The sequence below is a fragment of the Neolamprologus brichardi genome, chromosome 22, assembly GCF_056152115.1.
Source record: "Neolamprologus brichardi isolate AB-2024 chromosome 22, ASM5615211v1, whole genome shotgun sequence".
NCBI classification, from domain to species: domain Eukaryota; kingdom Metazoa; phylum Chordata; class Actinopteri; order Cichliformes; family Cichlidae; genus Neolamprologus; species Neolamprologus brichardi.
In genome coordinates this window covers 9,202,501-9,220,327 of record NC_142124.1, presented here as the reverse complement: position 1 = coordinate 9,220,327, position 17,827 = coordinate 9,202,501, and the positions used below count along the sequence as shown (strand labels likewise).

Below are 17,827 nucleotides of genomic sequence, written 5' to 3'. Positions count from 1 at the left end.
GGTACATTTATATTCACACCAAGCTTAATATTACATTTAAATTTATAAAGCTGATTCAAGCCACCTGTTTTCCATGTGACAGACATTTAAGTGGGATAAATCAAAGAACCCTGTTACTGTGATTCCTTGGATGACGTGGTTCACGATACACTTAATATTTAATCGTTTGTCTAAGACTTACTTTGAAGGCAGAACTTGTGTAATTTGTCAGTAAGATCGCTGGAACACCAACAATTTAGTCCTCGGGCTCTGATTTTATCCATAATGTGAGAAGAAGAAAACCTGCAGAAGAAAGTCCCAATTTTTACTTTTATACTTTGTGTGTTTCACATCTTACAAAGCCATCCACTCTGTCTACCCTTTGGCTCACATCCCTGAGTTAAACTATAGCTGCTGGCAGAATTGGTCAAGTCAGTTCTCCTTAGGTTTCCAATGTGTATCTGCATGTGAGCCATAACAAGAGCTGGCTAAATACTCTTCGCACACAGGAAAGAGTGTTTGAGAATACACTAAGAATTATCAGAGTTCATAGAAGGAAATACTGAGATGACTCAGATCATGAGAATATTTTCCATTTTATGGCATAAAGTTTGGATATGTTCAGTGACAGATTCTCAACGTTGCAGTGTGAGGACTAGAAGGGTTTGGTTTACAAGACCTGTGCTGCCAAATGGTTTGGGGACTGCAATTAATTTTAGATCAGTTTAATAGTTATTTGCACTACTGAGCACTCAAAACAAAAGTTTTAGATTCCCATGATCAAGTTGTTTGTGCATGTGTGGCAGAAGCCTGTGTGCGTGAACCAGAGCAAGGTCAAGAAACAAAAGCCCTCACATATAGACGTTGCTTCAGATGCAGAAAACTAGATAACAGGTTAGAGGGAGGGAGGCAGGTGTATCTGTCCATCCCAATGTGAAGCTGCAGCTGAGGGAGGAGAGGAAGAGCAGAACTTGGCTACGTAAACAACGGCCGCTTCTCAATAGTTTTGACCAATCAGATAGACGCAACTTCTCTTTATAAATCTCTCTCCCAGGAGTTGGCTACAGCAGACAGCTGCTGACTGGTTTTCTAACCAGAGGGAGATCCATGTATTATTCTTTGAACTGTTTATCCTGGAAAAAAAGACCACACAACAGCAGCAATAAACCTTTCTTATCAAGTTCTGGTGTGGAGAAAATATTTTTCTATAAAGATTAAAACTTTATTAAATAATTTAAGTTTCACCACAATTCAGTCCATATTAGTCATTTACATTTTTTAATACTTTAGTTTGACCTAAATCACAGAAAGCTTTAAAAGCAGGATTTGCGCTGGATTATTGATCCAGCATGAACCAGATGATAAGCATTACAAATATTTGTGTTTAACTTTATAGGCTCTTTATTCCATTTTTAAATGTTATTACAACCATGGCAATTTATATTTTTGTCATGAAATGCATTTAACAAGTATCTAAGATGTGCTTTTTGTAGTCCCATCTTTAGCAAATTGTGGTTTTAACACAGAAGACTCACATCAACATCTGCTGTCATGTGATTAAGGCGCCCAGTGTGAATGCATTCATTATTTCCTTGGTCTTGTGTTTTCCTTTGAGGGGGAATTTTTAATTTTTTATGATGTTCTATGAAAGGTTTGCAGCACAAACAGGCAGACTTGGCCGAGGATACTAAATGTCCCATTAAACCCCAAATTAGTTGATTCTGCTTTGGACAAATTACAAAAACCCCAAAGCATGTTCAACAGTTTACTGTTCATTTGAGGCCGCAGAAAACAAACAAACAAACAAACAAAGAATCCCTTTCTTTGCTCTGAGAGCTGTGAATGCTACAATCTATGCAACCTGTGGTGAAAGCTACGTCTTTATGTAAATACAGTCCTATGATGTGCATTTTGTATAAAATACTTTTAATTACATATGAACAGTCATTGAATTACAAACTACATGGGCAGAACTTCTTTTCTGTCACCCAGTACTTCAGTCCTCATCCTTTCACACAGCAGAGCACAGCTCCTCTGTCTCCCTGCATCAGGCTGACAGAATGCAGGCTGGTACAAGTCGTGCTAGCCAACTTCAGTCATCGTCCTCTTCCTCGGAGGAAGAGCGCATCACGCCTCTGCTGTCGTCTCTGTAACACCGGGCCAGCAGGCGCAGCTGCTCCAGGGCCTCCTGGTAGTCTGACACTTCAGGCCCTTGAGAAAGGAAGCTGGGGGCAACACGGCGGATGTCGAAAGCACTCGCACCGCGATGCAGCTCGGATAGCCAGGGATCGAGCGCAGGACCCGACTGGAGGGAAGTCATGACGGGTACGGAGGAGATGACACGGGGCGGACCTGCAGAGAAAGATCATTCATGAAAACCTATAATAGAACGGCTCTGCGTTACACACAGACAAAAACAGAAAAACACTCACTGCCAGGCGGGGGCGGCTGGCCCTCCAGGAAGCCCTGAGCACCGAGGGATTGACTGAATATCTGTGGGAATGGTGGCGCCAGCTCACTGGGAGTAGAAACCAGCTGCAGAGCCCTGAGACAGGGATGACAAGATGATGGTGAGAGCAAGAGTGAGAGATGAGGATTTGTTAGAAAAAATAAATAAATAGCAAGTGTCACGTGTCAGTGCAGAGACTCACAGAGGAGCTGAAGGATAGAAGGATCTGATGTAGGAAGCCAGGACGTCCTCACCGCTGTGGAGACTGTGCAGAGGAGTGGGCGGTTTAGTTCCTGCAGCCAGCGAGCTGGTGAAAAGAGAATTAAAGGGGGAAAAAAAAAGCATGTTGCTACAAGTTGTTTATTCAAAAATGTTGACAAAACTGACTTTTTCTATATCATTCACAACCTTAGCTGAAGTTTAACCCAAAGTCATTAGCATAAAGACACCACAGCAACCTCCCCGAACAGAGTCCAGTAACCATCACAGTGTCAGACATCCAAGAACGGGTTTCCAGTATGAAGAGCTGGACAACACCTGTTATCAGGTACCCTGCTGAGGCGTCTGTATCCAGTAAGGGTCCTAGGCTAGACCCCTCATGCTAAATAAGCCTCCAGTATGAAGAGTCGGACATGAGGGAGAGAGATAAATATGAATGCTACGGCAAGGGGGACCCAGGACAACGGTCAGGGGGGAGATATCCACCCGAGTGGAGAAAGGCACTAATCAATGCAGCGCAGGAACAAGCTCTGAGGCTGGGGTCTATCACACACCAGCATTCATAGATGAAGAAGGTGGTGGTAATTTCGTAGGGGCAGAAGCAAACTTAAACTAAAGAGTCAGAGTAGAATATAACTGACTCAATAACTTCATTCTGACCTGATGAGTTTCTGGCCTTCGAAGCCTTTGAGCGTCGCCCACTGGCCGTAGCATCGGCCGTCTCCTGCTTCAGCGCACCCAGACAGAGGCCTCCACGGCAGTACGTCGGCGTATGTGCTCAGGGCGTCAGGGAGAGAGGAGCCGTGCATCATGGGAAAGGGGACGGCTCCATAAGCAGCCACAACCTGTGATTTAAACATTGGTTACCATAATCTCAGGCATCTCCACAGATAAATAACCTAGCTGCAACATCCAGCTAGCTTGTGAGACTTCATGTCCTTTATATACCTATAGAGCTTCGAGCTAGTTCCTTTCATGACTTGATTAAAAAAATAAAAATAATATTTGCTGAAGGGGGAGAAAAACAAACAAAAAAACCCGAACAATTGTTAAATACCTTCCTCCCTGATACAGTCAGGTCATCTGCCAACTGCCACATGGGGACGCTGTTGTTTCTCAGCCTGTAAGGTGCAGTGAGGGTGTCCAATGCCAAAGCCAGGACAGAACTGGAGTGGTACCACAGTGAGGGCTGGCACAGAAGACAGACAGATAAATGTTTGTATATAATCCTGCATACCTGCACATGTAAACTGTGTGTCTATGAGTTGAATTATCTCTTTAATCAGAGCTGTGCCAAAGTTTAAAGTTTGAGCGCTTACATTTGGATAGAACATAAAATAAGTCAGTACAAGGTCTTAAAATAATTGCTTGTTGACCAAAGGACACAATAATAGTACTGCAGCCAGTCTCACATCATAACTGAGGTGGGTGAACGTCGTGGGAGAGGACGGTCGTCTTCCCAGACCACCTCGCAAGGTCAACGGGCAGAACAAAGAACTGTGACTGGCCATGTGTACCATCCCTAAAGTGCAGTTCAGCAGGCGGTAGAGATCCTTCACTGGCGTCTGTTCAAACAGAGACAATAAATATAAATAAAGAAGCCGCGTTACAAAACACTTGGTTTTAAATAAAGAGACACTCACTGAATCTGGGTGACTGACGGGTAACAACCCCCAGGTTAGGATGCCCCTCCCTCCGTAAGAGTCGTGAAGCAGCTCAGTGACCTTCGACCCCAGACCTGCAAAGCCATCAGCCAAGTCACACAGCACCTGGAAGCCCTGAGGATTGAGGAAGCACAACGAGATATGCAAGAAGATGCCAGATACAAAATGGTGTACAAGTAAACTTTGATTAGCATATTTTTGAAGGTCTTAGAGTAAAAATAAATATTTCTAACTATAGAGGAGAGTGAAATGGAAGAGTTACCTGAAGGTAATCGCACTCCTCCACAAAGAAGTGCAGCCTGTCCTCCAGCTCCTCGAGCACCGACCCCTGGAGGAGAGACTCGCCCTGGCCGAAAGCCTCCAGACGGTGAGCCTCTCTGAACGCCCATAAAAGCAAATATAAAGCACTCAGTTTAAATACCTCATAACTGTAAGTCAGCAAGTCTCAAGAAGCCTTTTTAAATGTGGTGGAGAAGCAGGTGTGGGTGTGTTTTAGATTTAATTTAATGCTTTATTTCATTCTGTCAACCAATTTAAGAATAAAATTAATTTAAAAAACTGGATGTTCTTTAATTTTATTCTAAAGTATTCAGGTTTTGTCTAATTACTTTAATAAAACAAAAGATGACAGCTTGGATACGTGAAGTTGTATAATAAACTTGTTTATACATTTTCTGCCTTTTCTTCCATACTGACCCACAGAGAACAGTCAGTTTTAATCCTGATTGTGACAGAAGGCTGACATCTAGTGGTGAAACGCAGGTGAGGGCCTTTCACTCTTATTTTGTGGTCTAATATGGGAAGTTATAAATGGTTAAGCTGTCATAACTGAATTGCTTGTTTCTGTCTGTCGATTTGTGTTTCATACATTTAGTCAGGTTTGTTCATCTTAAAATAAGACGATTTTATGTGAGTACAAACTAACATATTCTTCAAAATCCTGCACTGTGTTTTGGGCTACAGACTCATTTTTTAAATGTTTTCTGTGTCATAATAATCTAGATCTGGAGAAACTTCTTTGATGACAACATACAACAGTTTGCATAATGAGGTTTGGAAAATATTGGGAACATTTCCCAAACATTTTAAGCTGTTTCGATCAGATGTGACAGGAAATTCTCCACCTGCAGTTTTTATGTTGAAGTTATGGCTCTGACTCCTTTAGAGGTTCAAAGTAAGAAGCATCAACAAACTACAGGTAATGTTGCACCCGCCTTACCCATCGTGGTTGTACTGGTGGATGACCGAGATGGTCCGAGGGTGCAGGTGGATCCTGAGGAAGTCAGACCACACCTTCACGCTGCACTCCAGCCTGTAGCTCTTCTGTACTCTAGCCAGGTGGCTGTTCACTGTATCCACACTCAGTGACCCTGCTGCTGGGAGAGATTGTTTTTTAAGCTCATGAGATGATTTTGGTACAGAAACTTGTTATTTCATGCACGTTTGGTTGAGAGGTTTTCATACCTGAGCACTGAGGCTGGGAGCTGGAGGGAAAATCAGCCTCTGCGAGTATCTCCCCTTTCTAGACACAAAGAACAGAATGACGGGCTCAACTCATTGGAGACGTCTCTATTGAGCTATTTTTTTTCTGGAAATTTGCTCTCGCACAGCCAGTTTCATCACTTATTGCATTCTGTGGATTAATTTGGGAAGCTATGACACACAGCAGTGCGTCCTTATTTATTACTTACTTATAGGGATTTTTACAAAGAGAGAAAGCAATGGTGATCTGTAACCTGGTCGCAGTCAGTGATGACACTACATGCATGTATGCGAGTCCCTTCAAGCTTCCAGGGCATGACACGCTTCGACTCGACTATAACTGTAATGTGTGTGTTTGTTGTGAAAATCTTTGTGTTAGTTTTCATTTCTACTTGAAATACTCACATCCAACTTATCAAGGTCTTCAAGGAAGGAGTTCTTTGCAGGAGGACTTTCTTCGTGCATAGTGATACTTCCGTCCCTGCCAAATTAAAATCTTTAGTTTTCAGTATATACACTAAATATGAACAGTCTTAGGACCAGTGCATGTAATAAATGGATTAGTTAAGAATAATGGCGACTGTCAGTGCAACCCCTTAGCCTCCTAGCAGATACACCTATGGTATCAATTACAAAGTCCTACATTGGCTCATTTTCATGTCATCGTATTCACAAAGTGTCCATACCACCTGCCCAGTGGGGTGACTACAAATACTCATTCCTTTTATCACCGCAGGGTAAAAAAGGGATATGCTATAGGATTTGATTTGTCCTATAGATAAATAGATTTAAATGTAGATCAATATCCATATGTAAACAAACAAATAAACAGACCAAAAAATAATAATAATAAAAACGTGACAGTGTTGAAACCAGAAAACAACACAAATAAAATTTGTTATACCAGGCAGAAAACAAATAGAGAGGGTCTTGTTTACCACGTGACAGCAGACGTGTCCTTGCCTGCATCATACAAACTTCCCTCCTGTCGCAGAGTACGAAGACTTCCTGTTACAGAATGAGAGAAAGACGGTCAGAATTCACCAAAAAAAACTTTATAACAAGTGCTCTAAATTAATGCTAACATATTATATTTCAGTCAGTCAGTAAACTGGACAAAGTAAAGACACAAAGTTTTCAGTATTTCTAAAAGCAAGTTACCTTTGAGATCCATGGCAATGAGTCGTGGTGTGTAGGTGACGTGGCCGCCCAGAGTCTGTCCTTCACGAAACACGACATCGCTCTGGATCTCACCTGGCGGTGACTCCGGATCGTACGATAAAGATGCATCCTGCAAACAAAGAGAGGAGCACCTCTGTTTATCTGCTAGCACGGTCAAAGCAATCGAACAATGCTTACAGAAATTCACAAAGTAAACGTATCATTGTTAACAATCAACTGTCCCGTTCATGAATGTATATATAACAGGTTGACAGTAAGGTGCAACCCACTGATTACATGGTCGAACAAGAACACCAGTTTAGACTTTTTAATCTGGGGGAAAAATGAAGAAATCTTTACACAGATAAAACCTAGATCAACTTGAACCAGAACACTGGAAGAGAAAAGTAAGTAGAAGGAGAGACACTGATTGTCATCCCAAGCATACCACAGTATCTGTCAAACATGGGAGAGGCAGTGTTGTTGCATGGGCACATATGGCTGACAGTAGAACCAGGTCATGAGTGTTCGCTAATGATGTGACTTGACAAAAGTAACAGGATGGATGCTGATGTGTACAGGCCCCTACTTTCTGCTCAGTTGAGCCAAAAGCTGGAAAATTTATTAGACAGCACTCCACAGTGTAAAAGAATAATGACCCCAAATAATCCTGCAAAAGCAACCCAAGAGTTTCTCAAAATTAAGTGTTCCTCCATGACCAAGTCAGTCACCTGATTTCAACCCAATTCAGCATTTATTTATTTATTTATTTATTTTTAGCTACTGAAGACAAAACAAAAAGCAGAGAGACCGACAAACAAGCAGTAACTGAGGGTGGCTAAAGGAATAGTTTGATATAAAACACCTAAAAGGAGATGGGGAGAACAACACATTTGATGAGGTCCAATTTTGGATCTTTATCCATTAATTAAAAATAAACCTTATGTTTTAAAATACGAAAACTTTTTAATTGAGCTAGAGCCTTTGAAAATGGGGAGACTATATATAATAATATTTGCTTTAAATCTTGGACCAACAAATTATGGACCTAACTGCTCAGGTAACAGTTCTGAGTGTTTTATGAAAAGGTCGTAACAGTTTGCTAACCTGCTAATTCAGCAGCTTTAGCCACACAACTGTTGGCGGTTATGCCTCTGTTTATGGTCAATGCCATGCTGGTCAGTTTGACCATACTTCGTGTCCCAGTCTGTCAAACTGAGACTAACCAGAGCTAACGGTTCACAGCAAGCTCACAGGTTTGACAACACATGCACAGCTAACGTTAGCGAGCTAGCCTAGCGTTAGCCTTGCACGCGCACTCCTCACCTGTAAATTCCACCAGTGAGTTCCCGCAAAGTTGGAGTAATGTCCGAGCTGGAGGGTGATCACCTCTCTGCAGAGGCTGCTCATCGTGACGAAAATCAACACGCAAGACAGAAGATAAAGCCCAAAACTACGAACATGATGGGCATGTTTAGAAGTGACGGCACTGAGAGGAGACGAGCTAGCAGTGGCGACGGCTGCAGGCCATTGGCTGACAGGAGAGTAAGACGAAATGTGATTGGATGGATCAGCGACCTCAGTATGATAGTTTGGTTTCACTGTGCCTTATATTCACGTGGAGTCCAACCATCCAGTACTACAGTATTGCGTGTTTGATTGTTTATTAGACTGTTTCAAATACTCAAAGAGTATGTGACAAATATTTATATTAAAACTCATCTGAGGCTTTTTAAAATAATGCAATAGGGAACACAATAATATGAGTTATGAGTAATAAATAGGTTTATATACATTTTTAGGTAATGTGATGTTTGCTTTGAGAATGATTTGATAGACAAGTATAAAAGTAGAGGATCTAGAGAAATTATATGATAGGTGCACCAGCCTCAGAAATTCCTCTGCCACTTCTGACTTCGGTCAAACAACTAACTTTCTGGTTAAAGTTTAATTGTTTTGTTTTGTTTTTAAATGTATGACTAGTGTTGGTCAAGTTACTTGAAAAAAGTAATCAGTAACTAATTACTGATTAACATTCTCTGACTTGAAGAAATTAGTTTAACATTTAAACCTATTTTCTCCACATTCCAGCACATAAAATAAAAAAATTGTGTTTACACTCAGTCTTTCAAATAGATGCAAGTAAAACACAGCAGAAAAGAAATAAAATCAAAGACTAGCGGTCCTGTTGCTCTATTTTCACCTGTAAAGCAGGAGTGGGGTAGGCGGAGTTGTGCTCTGGTGCAGTTGTGCCGCAGCGGTCAGTTGAAGAATCCGCGAGTTTCTCTGTGAATTTCCCATTATGTCGTTGCGCACTCGATGCTTGTTTAGGGTTTTTTCGCTGTAAAAAGAAGTTTTCTTCCCACGCACAACGGACACTAATGTTTTTGTCACTTTTTATGGAATCAAACTCAAAGTAAGGTCAGTACTTCCACGCTTTAAATGCTGCACGCTCATACTCTCTCCGCACTCGATATATTATCCATTGTTGATCTGCACACAGCTGTTGTCGCGTGTCATTGTCATGAGACATTCTCGCAAAAAATCACGGTTTTAGTAACGCAGTAACGCAGCGTTCCTACGGGAAAGTAACGGTAATCGAATTACCTTTTTTGCAATAGTAATCCCTTACTCTACTCGTTACTTGAAAAAAGTAATCAGATTACAGTAACGCCCATCTCTGTGTATGACATAAGTTTGTAGAAAGTTTACCCAAAGTACTTTGTGTTTGTGTACAGCTGATGCAGAACTTTCAGATAATTATTCAAATATCCACGCTCCCTGAACTTAAAGTGACGATCAGTTATTTATATTTACTAACCAGGTTTTTATTTTTACGTTTTATTTTTTTTATTTTTTTTAATGAAGTTTAGTTTCAGTGAGTTTCCTGAATGGATTTGCTTGATTTAGTTTCTTTTTTATAAAAACATGGCCAGGTACAAAAACTTAGATGAGAACGCACATTTAAAACAAACCCTTTTTGAAGACAGCTGAATCACTGTCCAGTAGACATCAGAATTTTAAGCAAGCAAATACACTAAAGGCTAATTAAAACTGATAATGAAAACTAATTATTTGTATATGTTTTGTCTTTTGGTTTATTTTATGAGCACACAAAACAATTCAAGATCCTGTTTTTCTTTCAGAAGTGCAGTTTTTATTTTTACTTCGTTTAACTAAGATATTATTCAAATTTAAATGTCAGGTTTTAGTTATCATACTAATGGGATTTTAAAAAAAGGTATATTTTCTACTGTAGAATCTTTAATGTGCTTGTGATGGCATACCGTTTGATGTGCAGGAAAATGTTCTGTGTAATTTATATGTCGCTTTTAACAAAGCGTAGCGGTCAAAGGCAAAAATAACTTTCAAACACAAAGTTGTTTATTTTCCAGTGTCCATATGCTCTGCAGGAAGTAGTCTTCGTCTTGTTTTCAGGATGTTCATCTCATCAAAGTGTAACTCTTTTAAATCAGGTGTTTGAATGTGAGAGATGACTGCAAATGAGCTGTCTGAAGACATTACAGAGAACTCAAATGTGAGCAGCTGGTTTTTATTAAAGTCACAGGGAGTGGTCGAACAAACACATTTGATGACTTTAAACTGTTGAATTAGGGTTTTAACTTATGAAGTGATGGATAAATGCGCAGTCCAGGCTAGTTGTAGGGTTTACTGGCTTCCACTGAAATAGGACACGCAGGACTGAAAAATGTCGCGCACATCCTCCATCTTCCCCTTCAGGGTGGATCGCAGGCTGTCAGTGGTGTCCTCAAGGCGATCTTTGATGTCCTCAGCTGTATTCTGAATCTTGAGCTTCATGTTCTCCATCTGAGACGTCAGCAGGTCCTTCAGGGTGGTGATCTTTGTCTGGGCGTTGTCTCGCACCTGAGCAAAGTAAGGGTCCAGTCTAGTCTTCAGGTCCTCCACGTTCTCAGAGGTGCGGGACTGAATCTCCTCAAAATACTCCGTGACGTGTCTGAAAAATATATGTTTATATACTTTTTCATTAAGATATGACTCTCATTTATCATTTATTAATAGCTTAATCATTAAGACATTAAGTCAAACTGAAAAATAAACAAAAAAGTGGTAAAAGTTCCCACCAAGGTTAAATTATTTCCTTCTTTCACACCAAAATGTTTCTTACATTTTAAATTCACCAGCTAAAAAGCATCAAATCCTAAAATCTGAGCTGAGTTTTGGTTATTTCACCTGAATAATCCACTCACTATCTGTTCCTTTGTTTTTCTACACTGTTAAAAAACCCCAAATGTTGTTATTTTTCTGGTGAGGTTGTCCCACTCACCTCTTGATCTCCTGTGTGTCCTTGCTGAGGCGCTTCTTCATTTTACGGGTGTAGGTGCCGATTCTGCTCCTGACGTCGTCGGTGTTCTGCTCCATCATGGTCTGAAGCTCCTGGACGTACTTGTCCATCTGCTCTCGGGCCTCAGTCATGTGTTCACGGAGTTTGTCGGCCATGAGCTGCATGTCTTTGCCCAGACGATCTGCGGCCTCTTGAGTGTAGGGAGCCAGCTTGGTCTGCAGGTCATCCTTGTACATAGCCAGCTCGGCCATGCTGTCCTGGATCAGGGTGCTGTTCATGGACAGGAGAAGAGATGGATCGGTTTAGAGGTTTTGTCTGTGGTTTTGATGCATTCAGGATCCAAAGGGGATAAAGCATCACATTAGCTCTGGATGCACTGAATCATTTAAGAGAAGTAGAAATATCAGCAGATTTTAATTGAAACACTGAGAAAGATTCTGTAAACTGTAGGACTAAAGCAAAACTCAGGAGACGCACAAAGTGGAGGTCAAAGTTCAGCTCTCAAAATGTCTCACCTCACTGCAACCTGCTGATCAGACTCTGACACTCTGCTGTTATATAACAAAGCCAAAGCCCAGCACCATTTTGTTAAGAGCGTTCCTGTTGTAAATTCAGTGTTTCTAAGTCGTGGAGTTAAACTTTAGTAACTAGATAGAAGCAATTTGTATTTAATTTATGAAGTGAAAATTTCTGTGAACTTAAACTTGAACAAAAATATTGAAATTAATGGTTGGCTGCTGAACTGAGACACTGACTGAGAGAATTTATGCATGTTACTGTTTTATATTAATAAAGGATAAAATTCTATGAGCTGGATTCAATTTTTAATCACAATTTTAGTGTTTTAAATGCAGCCGACAGCCGAGCAGCACTGATGAAAGTCAGTATGCTCGACTACGATTACAGGAATAATCGAACTCACTCCAGTTCTCTGCTGATCTGGGAGCTCTTGATGTCCTTCACCACTACATCAGCCTTTGAGTTCAGGTCCGTGATGTAATCCCTAAACTTGTCGACTGTGGTTTCCCAGCTGTCCTGCCAGTCCTGCTGAAGCAAGCTTCGTGCGTGGCAGCCTGGTTTGAACAAAGGAAAACATGTCAAATGGTCACTTTTGAATGGTTATCCATCTTTGATCAAAAGATGCAAATTGTAGTATAAGGCTTTAAAATTATGTTTTAATTTGTCAAATCTGGGACCTATGGCAGCATTTAACTGTTAAAGGATAACTCTGATGACTAAAAAAGCTGCAGAACGCATCGTTTGTTTTATTCAGTATGTAACTAAAAGTTGAGTTGGTGTAGGCTGCATTTTTTCAAAATAAAAGCCCCCAAATGTAACAGGCGCTTACATCTTTCCTCATTCTCACTCCTGTATTCTACTTTGCATCCACTTTTCTTTCTATTATTTGACCCTAAATAGACAATAAACTCACCTGAGAAGACCGCCAGTGCAAGGATTACTGCAAACACCTTCATGATGACCAGAGATTAGGACACCTGGAATATGATGTACAAATAAATTTTAGTTACAAAAGACTAAAAAAATGTATTCAAGAGACCCTTTATTGACAAATACATAACATTTTGTTGTCTAAATCATCTAACTCTCATTTGATTTGATTAATGAATCTAATAAGTAGTCAAATATTTTGGACTACAAAAAGAAATTCAACTTTTAAAGATTTCAGATCGGTAATCTTACCTCAGCGATCTGATCTGTGACGTCTGTGAGAACGACTGAGCTCGTCTCCAAGTATTTATACAGTTTGGGGGCTGTTGATGTAATCACATAGATGTCAACAGGAATTCTGACCTGTGGCCGAAGTTCCCGACTGCGTTGTTGTAACTTTATTGCTGAGCGTGTCGTTTTGGCTCCACGTCGCACACAGAAAGGAGACGTGCAGACACAGGTCAGAAATAGTAAACACTTTAATTACCTGGACTCACAGCTTCCTCTCTGGATCTTCTGCTGAACTTGTGTTTGAGTTTGTTAACTAAAGTGTGATTCTTTCAGCCACTCTGCCTCGAGCACCATCACATGATCAGAGAAACATGATTTTTGGTTTTCTTTTACCGTGACCTTTTCAGCCAGTGCCAGCTGACAGCACAACAGTGACGAGGTTAAAGGTCGTTTTTTTGATATCACTGTTCATTGGATCTGGTTCAAAGTCTTCTTTAATTGCCACTGTGTTCATTTCTAGGACTGATATAAGATGGGAAACTTTCCAGTTCGCAAGTTTGACACAGAACAGAGCAAATTAATAACTTTATTGTCTGCAGATGTGGGAACTTACATGTAGCCTTCTTCTTATTAAAGATATATGTAGAAAATGTGATACATTAAACATATAAGATGCTATTTTTGTTTAGAAAAGTCATGAAGACATCTGCACTAATATACAAATATATTGCTTTACAAATATTTAGACCAAAAAAACCTTTTTATTTTATATTTTTTATTTGTAAGAAGTCAGAAATTAATCAAATATGTCATTCAACCACTAAAACTATTTTTTCTGTTCATGAATTGCACTAAATTACTGTCATTTGGCATCTTAATCAAAAAATAAAAACATGCTTTACTGTTTTTTTCAGCTGTTTTCTAAAATAGTAAATGTAAAAAATAATGGATAACAAAATTATTATATTTTAGCATTAAAAATATATCATTTTGATTAAATTTGTTGCACATAGTGGTGGATAAACAAATATAGAAGTATAATATATTTAGGTAATTATGAGCATGTTTAATACTGCAACATAAACTTTACAATAATACATTTGTAAAGCACTGTACAGTAACATTTATGTATTTTAGCATAAAGGAATATTTCAATCCTACACACATTGTGTGTAGTTGTTTGATTTATTTTTAACAGCCAAATAAACTATTAAATTTATTACTTCATGTTGACATTACTGTTTGAAATTGTGTAATTAAAACAGATAATATTCAGTAGTGCATTTATTACACACTAAATTGTTTTTATGCATTTATTTAATTTATCAATTTAACAATTTTGCTTGTCTTATTTTTTTCTTCTATTTTGACCTCTAAAAATCAGTAAATTAAAAACAGCAACAGTAAAAGTTATGTAATATGTAATGTATTTTAACGAGTTACAAGGCACTTAACATAAATAAAAATGGATGCCTTTATTTATTTATTAATTTAAATAATAATTTTATCATTTAAGTTCATTATTATTTATTAAGTTTAATATTTATTTGATATATATTTTTAGTGAAACAGCAAAGAAACCAAACCGGAAACTTCTGCATTCTGACAAAGTGTAATTAATTATCTTTGTAACCAATAAAACAAACTCTGTGCTTTGTAATTAAATTAATGCCACAGTATTTTGGCAGCATGTGGAAACACTTTTAAAGAAGTTTACTTACCAATCAGAGGTTGGGCCCTGTGAGTATTTGGTTTGCATGACAGTGAGAAAATTTCGGATATGGGAAAAAGGTGGAGAACTAGAGGATTTTGTTACGGAGAAGAATGAGGGCAAAGATAGAAACACAATGTGTAAATGATGAAATCACTGGTGACCATGTGACGAGCAAACGTTCAACCAAATCTGAGCCCCTGTACTGTTAAAGATATCGTCCCGATGCATTGATTGAAAAGTTGCAGTCGCTCTCTTCTTAAATCCTACTGAAAAAAATGGCATGATCACCAGCCACACCGACAAGGCGAGGGTTCAGGGATCCATGTTTTTTTTTTTTAGTATTTACTGAGCTTTTGTTCCTTTGTTGCTTTTTTAGAAACTGTCTTCCTTTGTCTTGTCTTTGTGTTCCCTTTACCTCTTAGAGATTCCAAGCCCTAAGCCTCATTCTTCATTGTGGTTGACTTTGCCCACCTGTGTCCTTTGGTTCCCTGCATACTCATTCTACTTAAAAGTACCTAATAGTTTATGGAGAATCTGCAATTTTTAAAAAAGTAAAAAAACATGTGTAATGTTTGCTGCAATATTGTTCTTTTTGATGTTTCACCCATAAATACAGGGCAGCCTTCTTGTTTCTGTTGAGCTGCTATGAGCAGAATTAACAGCTGTATCTGTCTTAACCTTTCCTGAACAGTGAACACGCCGAAAGAGCCAAACAGAAGATCAAAGTTATCACAGAGATAACAGTCTGACCTAGTAGCAAAACCTATGTAAAGTCAGATAACACTGGCTACCAGATCAAGTGAGGCAGTAAATTTTAAAAAAGAGGCAGCTGAGTGCATTTTGTTACCTGATGGTGATGATTTTTCTGCTCATCGTTTAAACGTTTGATTGTTTTTTCTCTGCAGATTTGCTCGGTCTGTGTTTGTGACTGTGCTTGACTTCATTTGCACATTTTTTTAAACACCACATGTATTTTCTCTTTCTAACACAAAGAAAAGACCAAAAGTTCCTTGAATGTGTTTATTGTTGTTTGTCAGATAACACTTTTAGAGGTAAGACGTAACATGCAAGCCAAGAGCCCTGAGAGGCTCTTTCACAGATATAAAATCTGTAACATGAGGTATTATGTTTTCTATGTAGACATTAAAATCCAGTCTGACTTAGCAGCAATCACTGATGACAAGGCAGAAGAAAATATTTGACATCTAGTTTTTATTCTAGTCCGTTTACAGGGTCAGTTTTAAGCACGCCCGTGGATCAGACCGTTGATTTTCTGGCTTATCTGGGTCATCTGGGCCTCAAAGCTCCTCTGAAACTCCTCCAGGCTCTCCTGCATCTTCTCCTTTATCTCCTCTGTGTAGGGCACCATCTGAGCCTGCAGCCGGGTCACTTTCTGCTCCAACTGCATCTTCAGCTCCTGGCTCTTCTGCTGCAGGGCAGCCTTCAAGGCCTCTGGGTCCTCAGCGTAGGAGGCCGTGTCTTTCTTCAGCTCCTCCACCTTGGCCAGCAGCTCCTCGGTGTAGGGCTGCAGTCGGGCCCTCACGGCTTCCAAATCCGTCTCCATTTGGGTCTTCAGCTTCTCTGCCTCCTGGGAGAACTTAGACATGAAGTCCTGGGCCAGAGGAGCCACCTGAGTGCGCAGGGTGTTGGTGACCGTGTTGATGGCATCAGTGCTTGTTGCAATGAAGGTGCTGCAGAAATAAGCAGAACTTTGAATTAAAACTTCTTCATCTTCAAGTTTTTTCTGTCAATATAAACTAAAACCAATTGAAACACAAAATTCAAGCTTTTTAAGCACTGTAGGACTCTTACTTCATTTCCTGTCCCAACTCGGACTCTCTGATCTTCTTCAAGGACTCCTCAGCGGTCGCGGTTACCTTTGCAACATAGTCCCAGAAAGCATCTCTCACCATTTCAGCCTTCTGTTTGGGCTGGTGTGTGACGTCGGCATTGCAGCCAGCTACGAGAAATGAGGCAAAAGCATTTCTCATTCACTGTTGTTTGTGAATATCATGAATACTTCTTGATCAAAGATAATGGATGAGAAGTCTCTCACCAGTGAAAACGGCGAGGACGAGAACCACGAGGACCTTCATGTCTGACACCTGTAAAGAAACTCAGTAAAATTAACAGTTTGTGGTGATTTTTTGTCAGAGAAGGAAACAAATCTCACTGCTGTCCTACCTGGTGCACCTTCTGTTCAGTCTATCAGCTGCTGAATGCTGTGTGTGCTGTCAGGACTCAGTATATATAGGCAGCCGGTCGTGTGGAGGAATCAGGAGTAAAGTCCAGCGCTGAGTGCTGTGCTGTCATGGCTGCTTCCACATCACAGGAGTGCTAACAGTGTCACTGCACACATCTTTCAGAGCAGCATCTGGCCTCTCTCACTGCCTGACATGACCGACATGTTGGTGTTTATTTTGGAAATCTAAATGACAAATTCACACATGATCAGAACTTTAATTCAATTTTACATCGTGTTTTTTGATCTGATCAACTCTGTGAGGCTTTCTGTTTTCTGCATAGAAACATCTGTGGGTTGGCACTGAACGGAAACTCCTTTTTCCTTGTGCACAAAAAGGTTTTTATAAACTCTTTCATTTAACAAACTATTATCACCAAAAAACAAAACTCCAAGACTGGTTGAAATCAAAACTTTGATGCTCTAAAGACACCAAAGGAAGCACACTGGTGCTGAAAAGAGAGAGGACAACACTTCCACAAAAGGCAATGGTGCGGATCGCCTACTGGGGCCATAACTAGACAATAAAAGCAAGTATCACACAATTCTTTAATTAAAAAACAGACCTAACATGCAGAATTGACAACGAAAGGCAGGCAGGGGCTGAACAACAAAGGCTAATACTTACATAATCACTAATAAAACATACGAAACAAAGAGAAAAGAACTACATTTTGATACAACATAACAAAAGTCCAACAGTGTTATTGTGTAATAGGGTAGAATTAGAGAAAAGGACAACAACAAAGATAGATGAGACCACGAGGAGAAAACCCTCAAAATTAATATATAATAAATAAATAATGAAACAGTTAACTCACAACACTGAGATGTAGAGAGGGGGAAGAAGAAAAGGGGAAACACTTCAGAGCAAGGAAGGAAGGACAGTAAAGAAAGTAAAACTAAGCATTAA

General features: G+C 39.7%; 3 protein-coding genes across 4 annotated transcripts; all 3 read right to left on the bottom strand.

Moving 5' to 3' along the window:
• Positions 1–1,228: 1,228 nt before the first annotated feature.
• Positions 1,229–8,494, bottom strand: msto1 (misato mitochondrial distribution and morphology regulator 1). Its single transcript, XM_087835343.1, has 14 exons — positions 8,281–8,494; positions 6,955–7,084; positions 6,732–6,801; positions 6,199–6,274; positions 5,776–5,833; positions 5,531–5,684; positions 4,574–4,688; positions 4,291–4,425; positions 4,060–4,212; positions 3,705–3,836; positions 3,308–3,492; positions 2,631–2,735; positions 2,412–2,524; positions 1,229–2,331 (listed from the first exon to the last, which is right to left on the bottom strand). The coding sequence occupies exons 1-14, from the start codon at positions 8,362–8,364 to the stop codon at positions 2,072–2,074; spliced, it is 1,770 nt and encodes a 589-aa protein (XP_087691469.1). The 5' UTR covers positions 8,365–8,494; the 3' UTR covers positions 1,229–2,071.
• A 1,997-nt stretch (positions 8,495–10,491) lies between these two features.
• apoea (apolipoprotein Ea) lies at positions 10,492–14,807 on the bottom strand. 2 transcript variants are annotated; one of them, XM_087835153.1, is made up of 6 exons: positions 14,680–14,807; positions 12,980–13,050; positions 12,711–12,774; positions 12,201–12,351; positions 11,261–11,548; positions 10,492–10,930 (listed from the first exon to the last, which is right to left on the bottom strand). In XM_087835153.1, exons 3-6 carry the CDS (start codon positions 12,751–12,753, stop codon positions 10,624–10,626), a joined length of 789 nt encoding a protein of 262 aa, XP_087691279.1. In that variant the 5' UTR covers positions 12,754–12,774; positions 12,980–13,050; positions 14,680–14,807; the 3' UTR covers positions 10,492–10,623. The 2 variants fall into 2 exon arrangements, with proteins under 2 accessions (XP_087691279.1, XP_087691280.1); XM_087835154.1 differs by having other exon boundaries at positions 12,980–13,149; positions 14,680–14,805.
• An 871-nt stretch (positions 14,808–15,678) lies between these two features.
• LOC102789707 (apolipoprotein A-I) lies at positions 15,679–16,962 on the bottom strand. Its single transcript, XM_087835155.1, has 4 exons — positions 16,857–16,962; positions 16,729–16,777; positions 16,485–16,632; positions 15,679–16,363 (listed from the first exon to the last, which is right to left on the bottom strand). Exons 2-4 carry the CDS (start codon positions 16,766–16,768, stop codon positions 15,913–15,915), a joined length of 639 nt encoding a protein of 212 aa, XP_087691281.1. The 5' UTR covers positions 16,769–16,777; positions 16,857–16,962; the 3' UTR covers positions 15,679–15,912.
• Between the last annotated feature and the right edge of the window lie 865 nt (positions 16,963–17,827).

Excerpts from the sequence above, each read along its gene's own strand:
- LOC102789707 (XM_087835155.1), bottom strand. The coding sequence starts at position 16,768 with ATGAAGGTCCTCGTGGTTCTCGTCCTCGCCGTTTTCACTG. Across the intron at positions 16,633-16,728 it reads CGTCCTCGCCGTTTTCACTG|CTGGCTGCAATGCCGACGTC; the intron begins GTGAGAGACTTC and ends CATTTCTCGTAG. Across the intron at positions 16,364-16,484 it reads GAGTTGGGACAGGAAATGAA|CACCTTCATTGCAACAAGCA; the intron begins GTAAGAGTCCTA and ends TTATTTCTGCAG.
- msto1 (XM_087835343.1), bottom strand. The coding sequence starts at position 8,364 with ATGAGCAGCCTCTGCAGAGAGGTGATCACCCTCCAGCTCGGACATTAC. Across the intron at positions 5,834-6,198 it reads AAGACCTTGATAAGTTGGAT|AAAGGGGAGATACTCGCAGA; the intron begins GTGAGTATTTCA and ends CTTTGTGTCTAG. Across the intron at positions 4,213-4,290 it reads CCGTCAGTCACCCAGATTCA|ACGCCAGTGAAGGATCTCTA; the intron begins GTGAGTGTCTCT and ends CTGTTTGAACAG.
- apoea (XM_087835153.1), bottom strand. The coding sequence starts at position 12,753 with ATGAAGGTGTTTGCAGTAATCCTTGCACTGGCGGTCTTCTCAG. Across the intron at positions 12,352-12,710 it reads TGCACTGGCGGTCTTCTCAG|GCTGCCACGCACGAAGCTTG; the intron begins GTGAGTTTATTG and ends TGTTCAAACCAG. Across the intron at positions 11,549-12,200 it reads CAGATCAGCAGAGAACTGGA|CACCCTGATCCAGGACAGCA; the intron begins GTGAGTTCGATT and ends GTCCATGAACAG.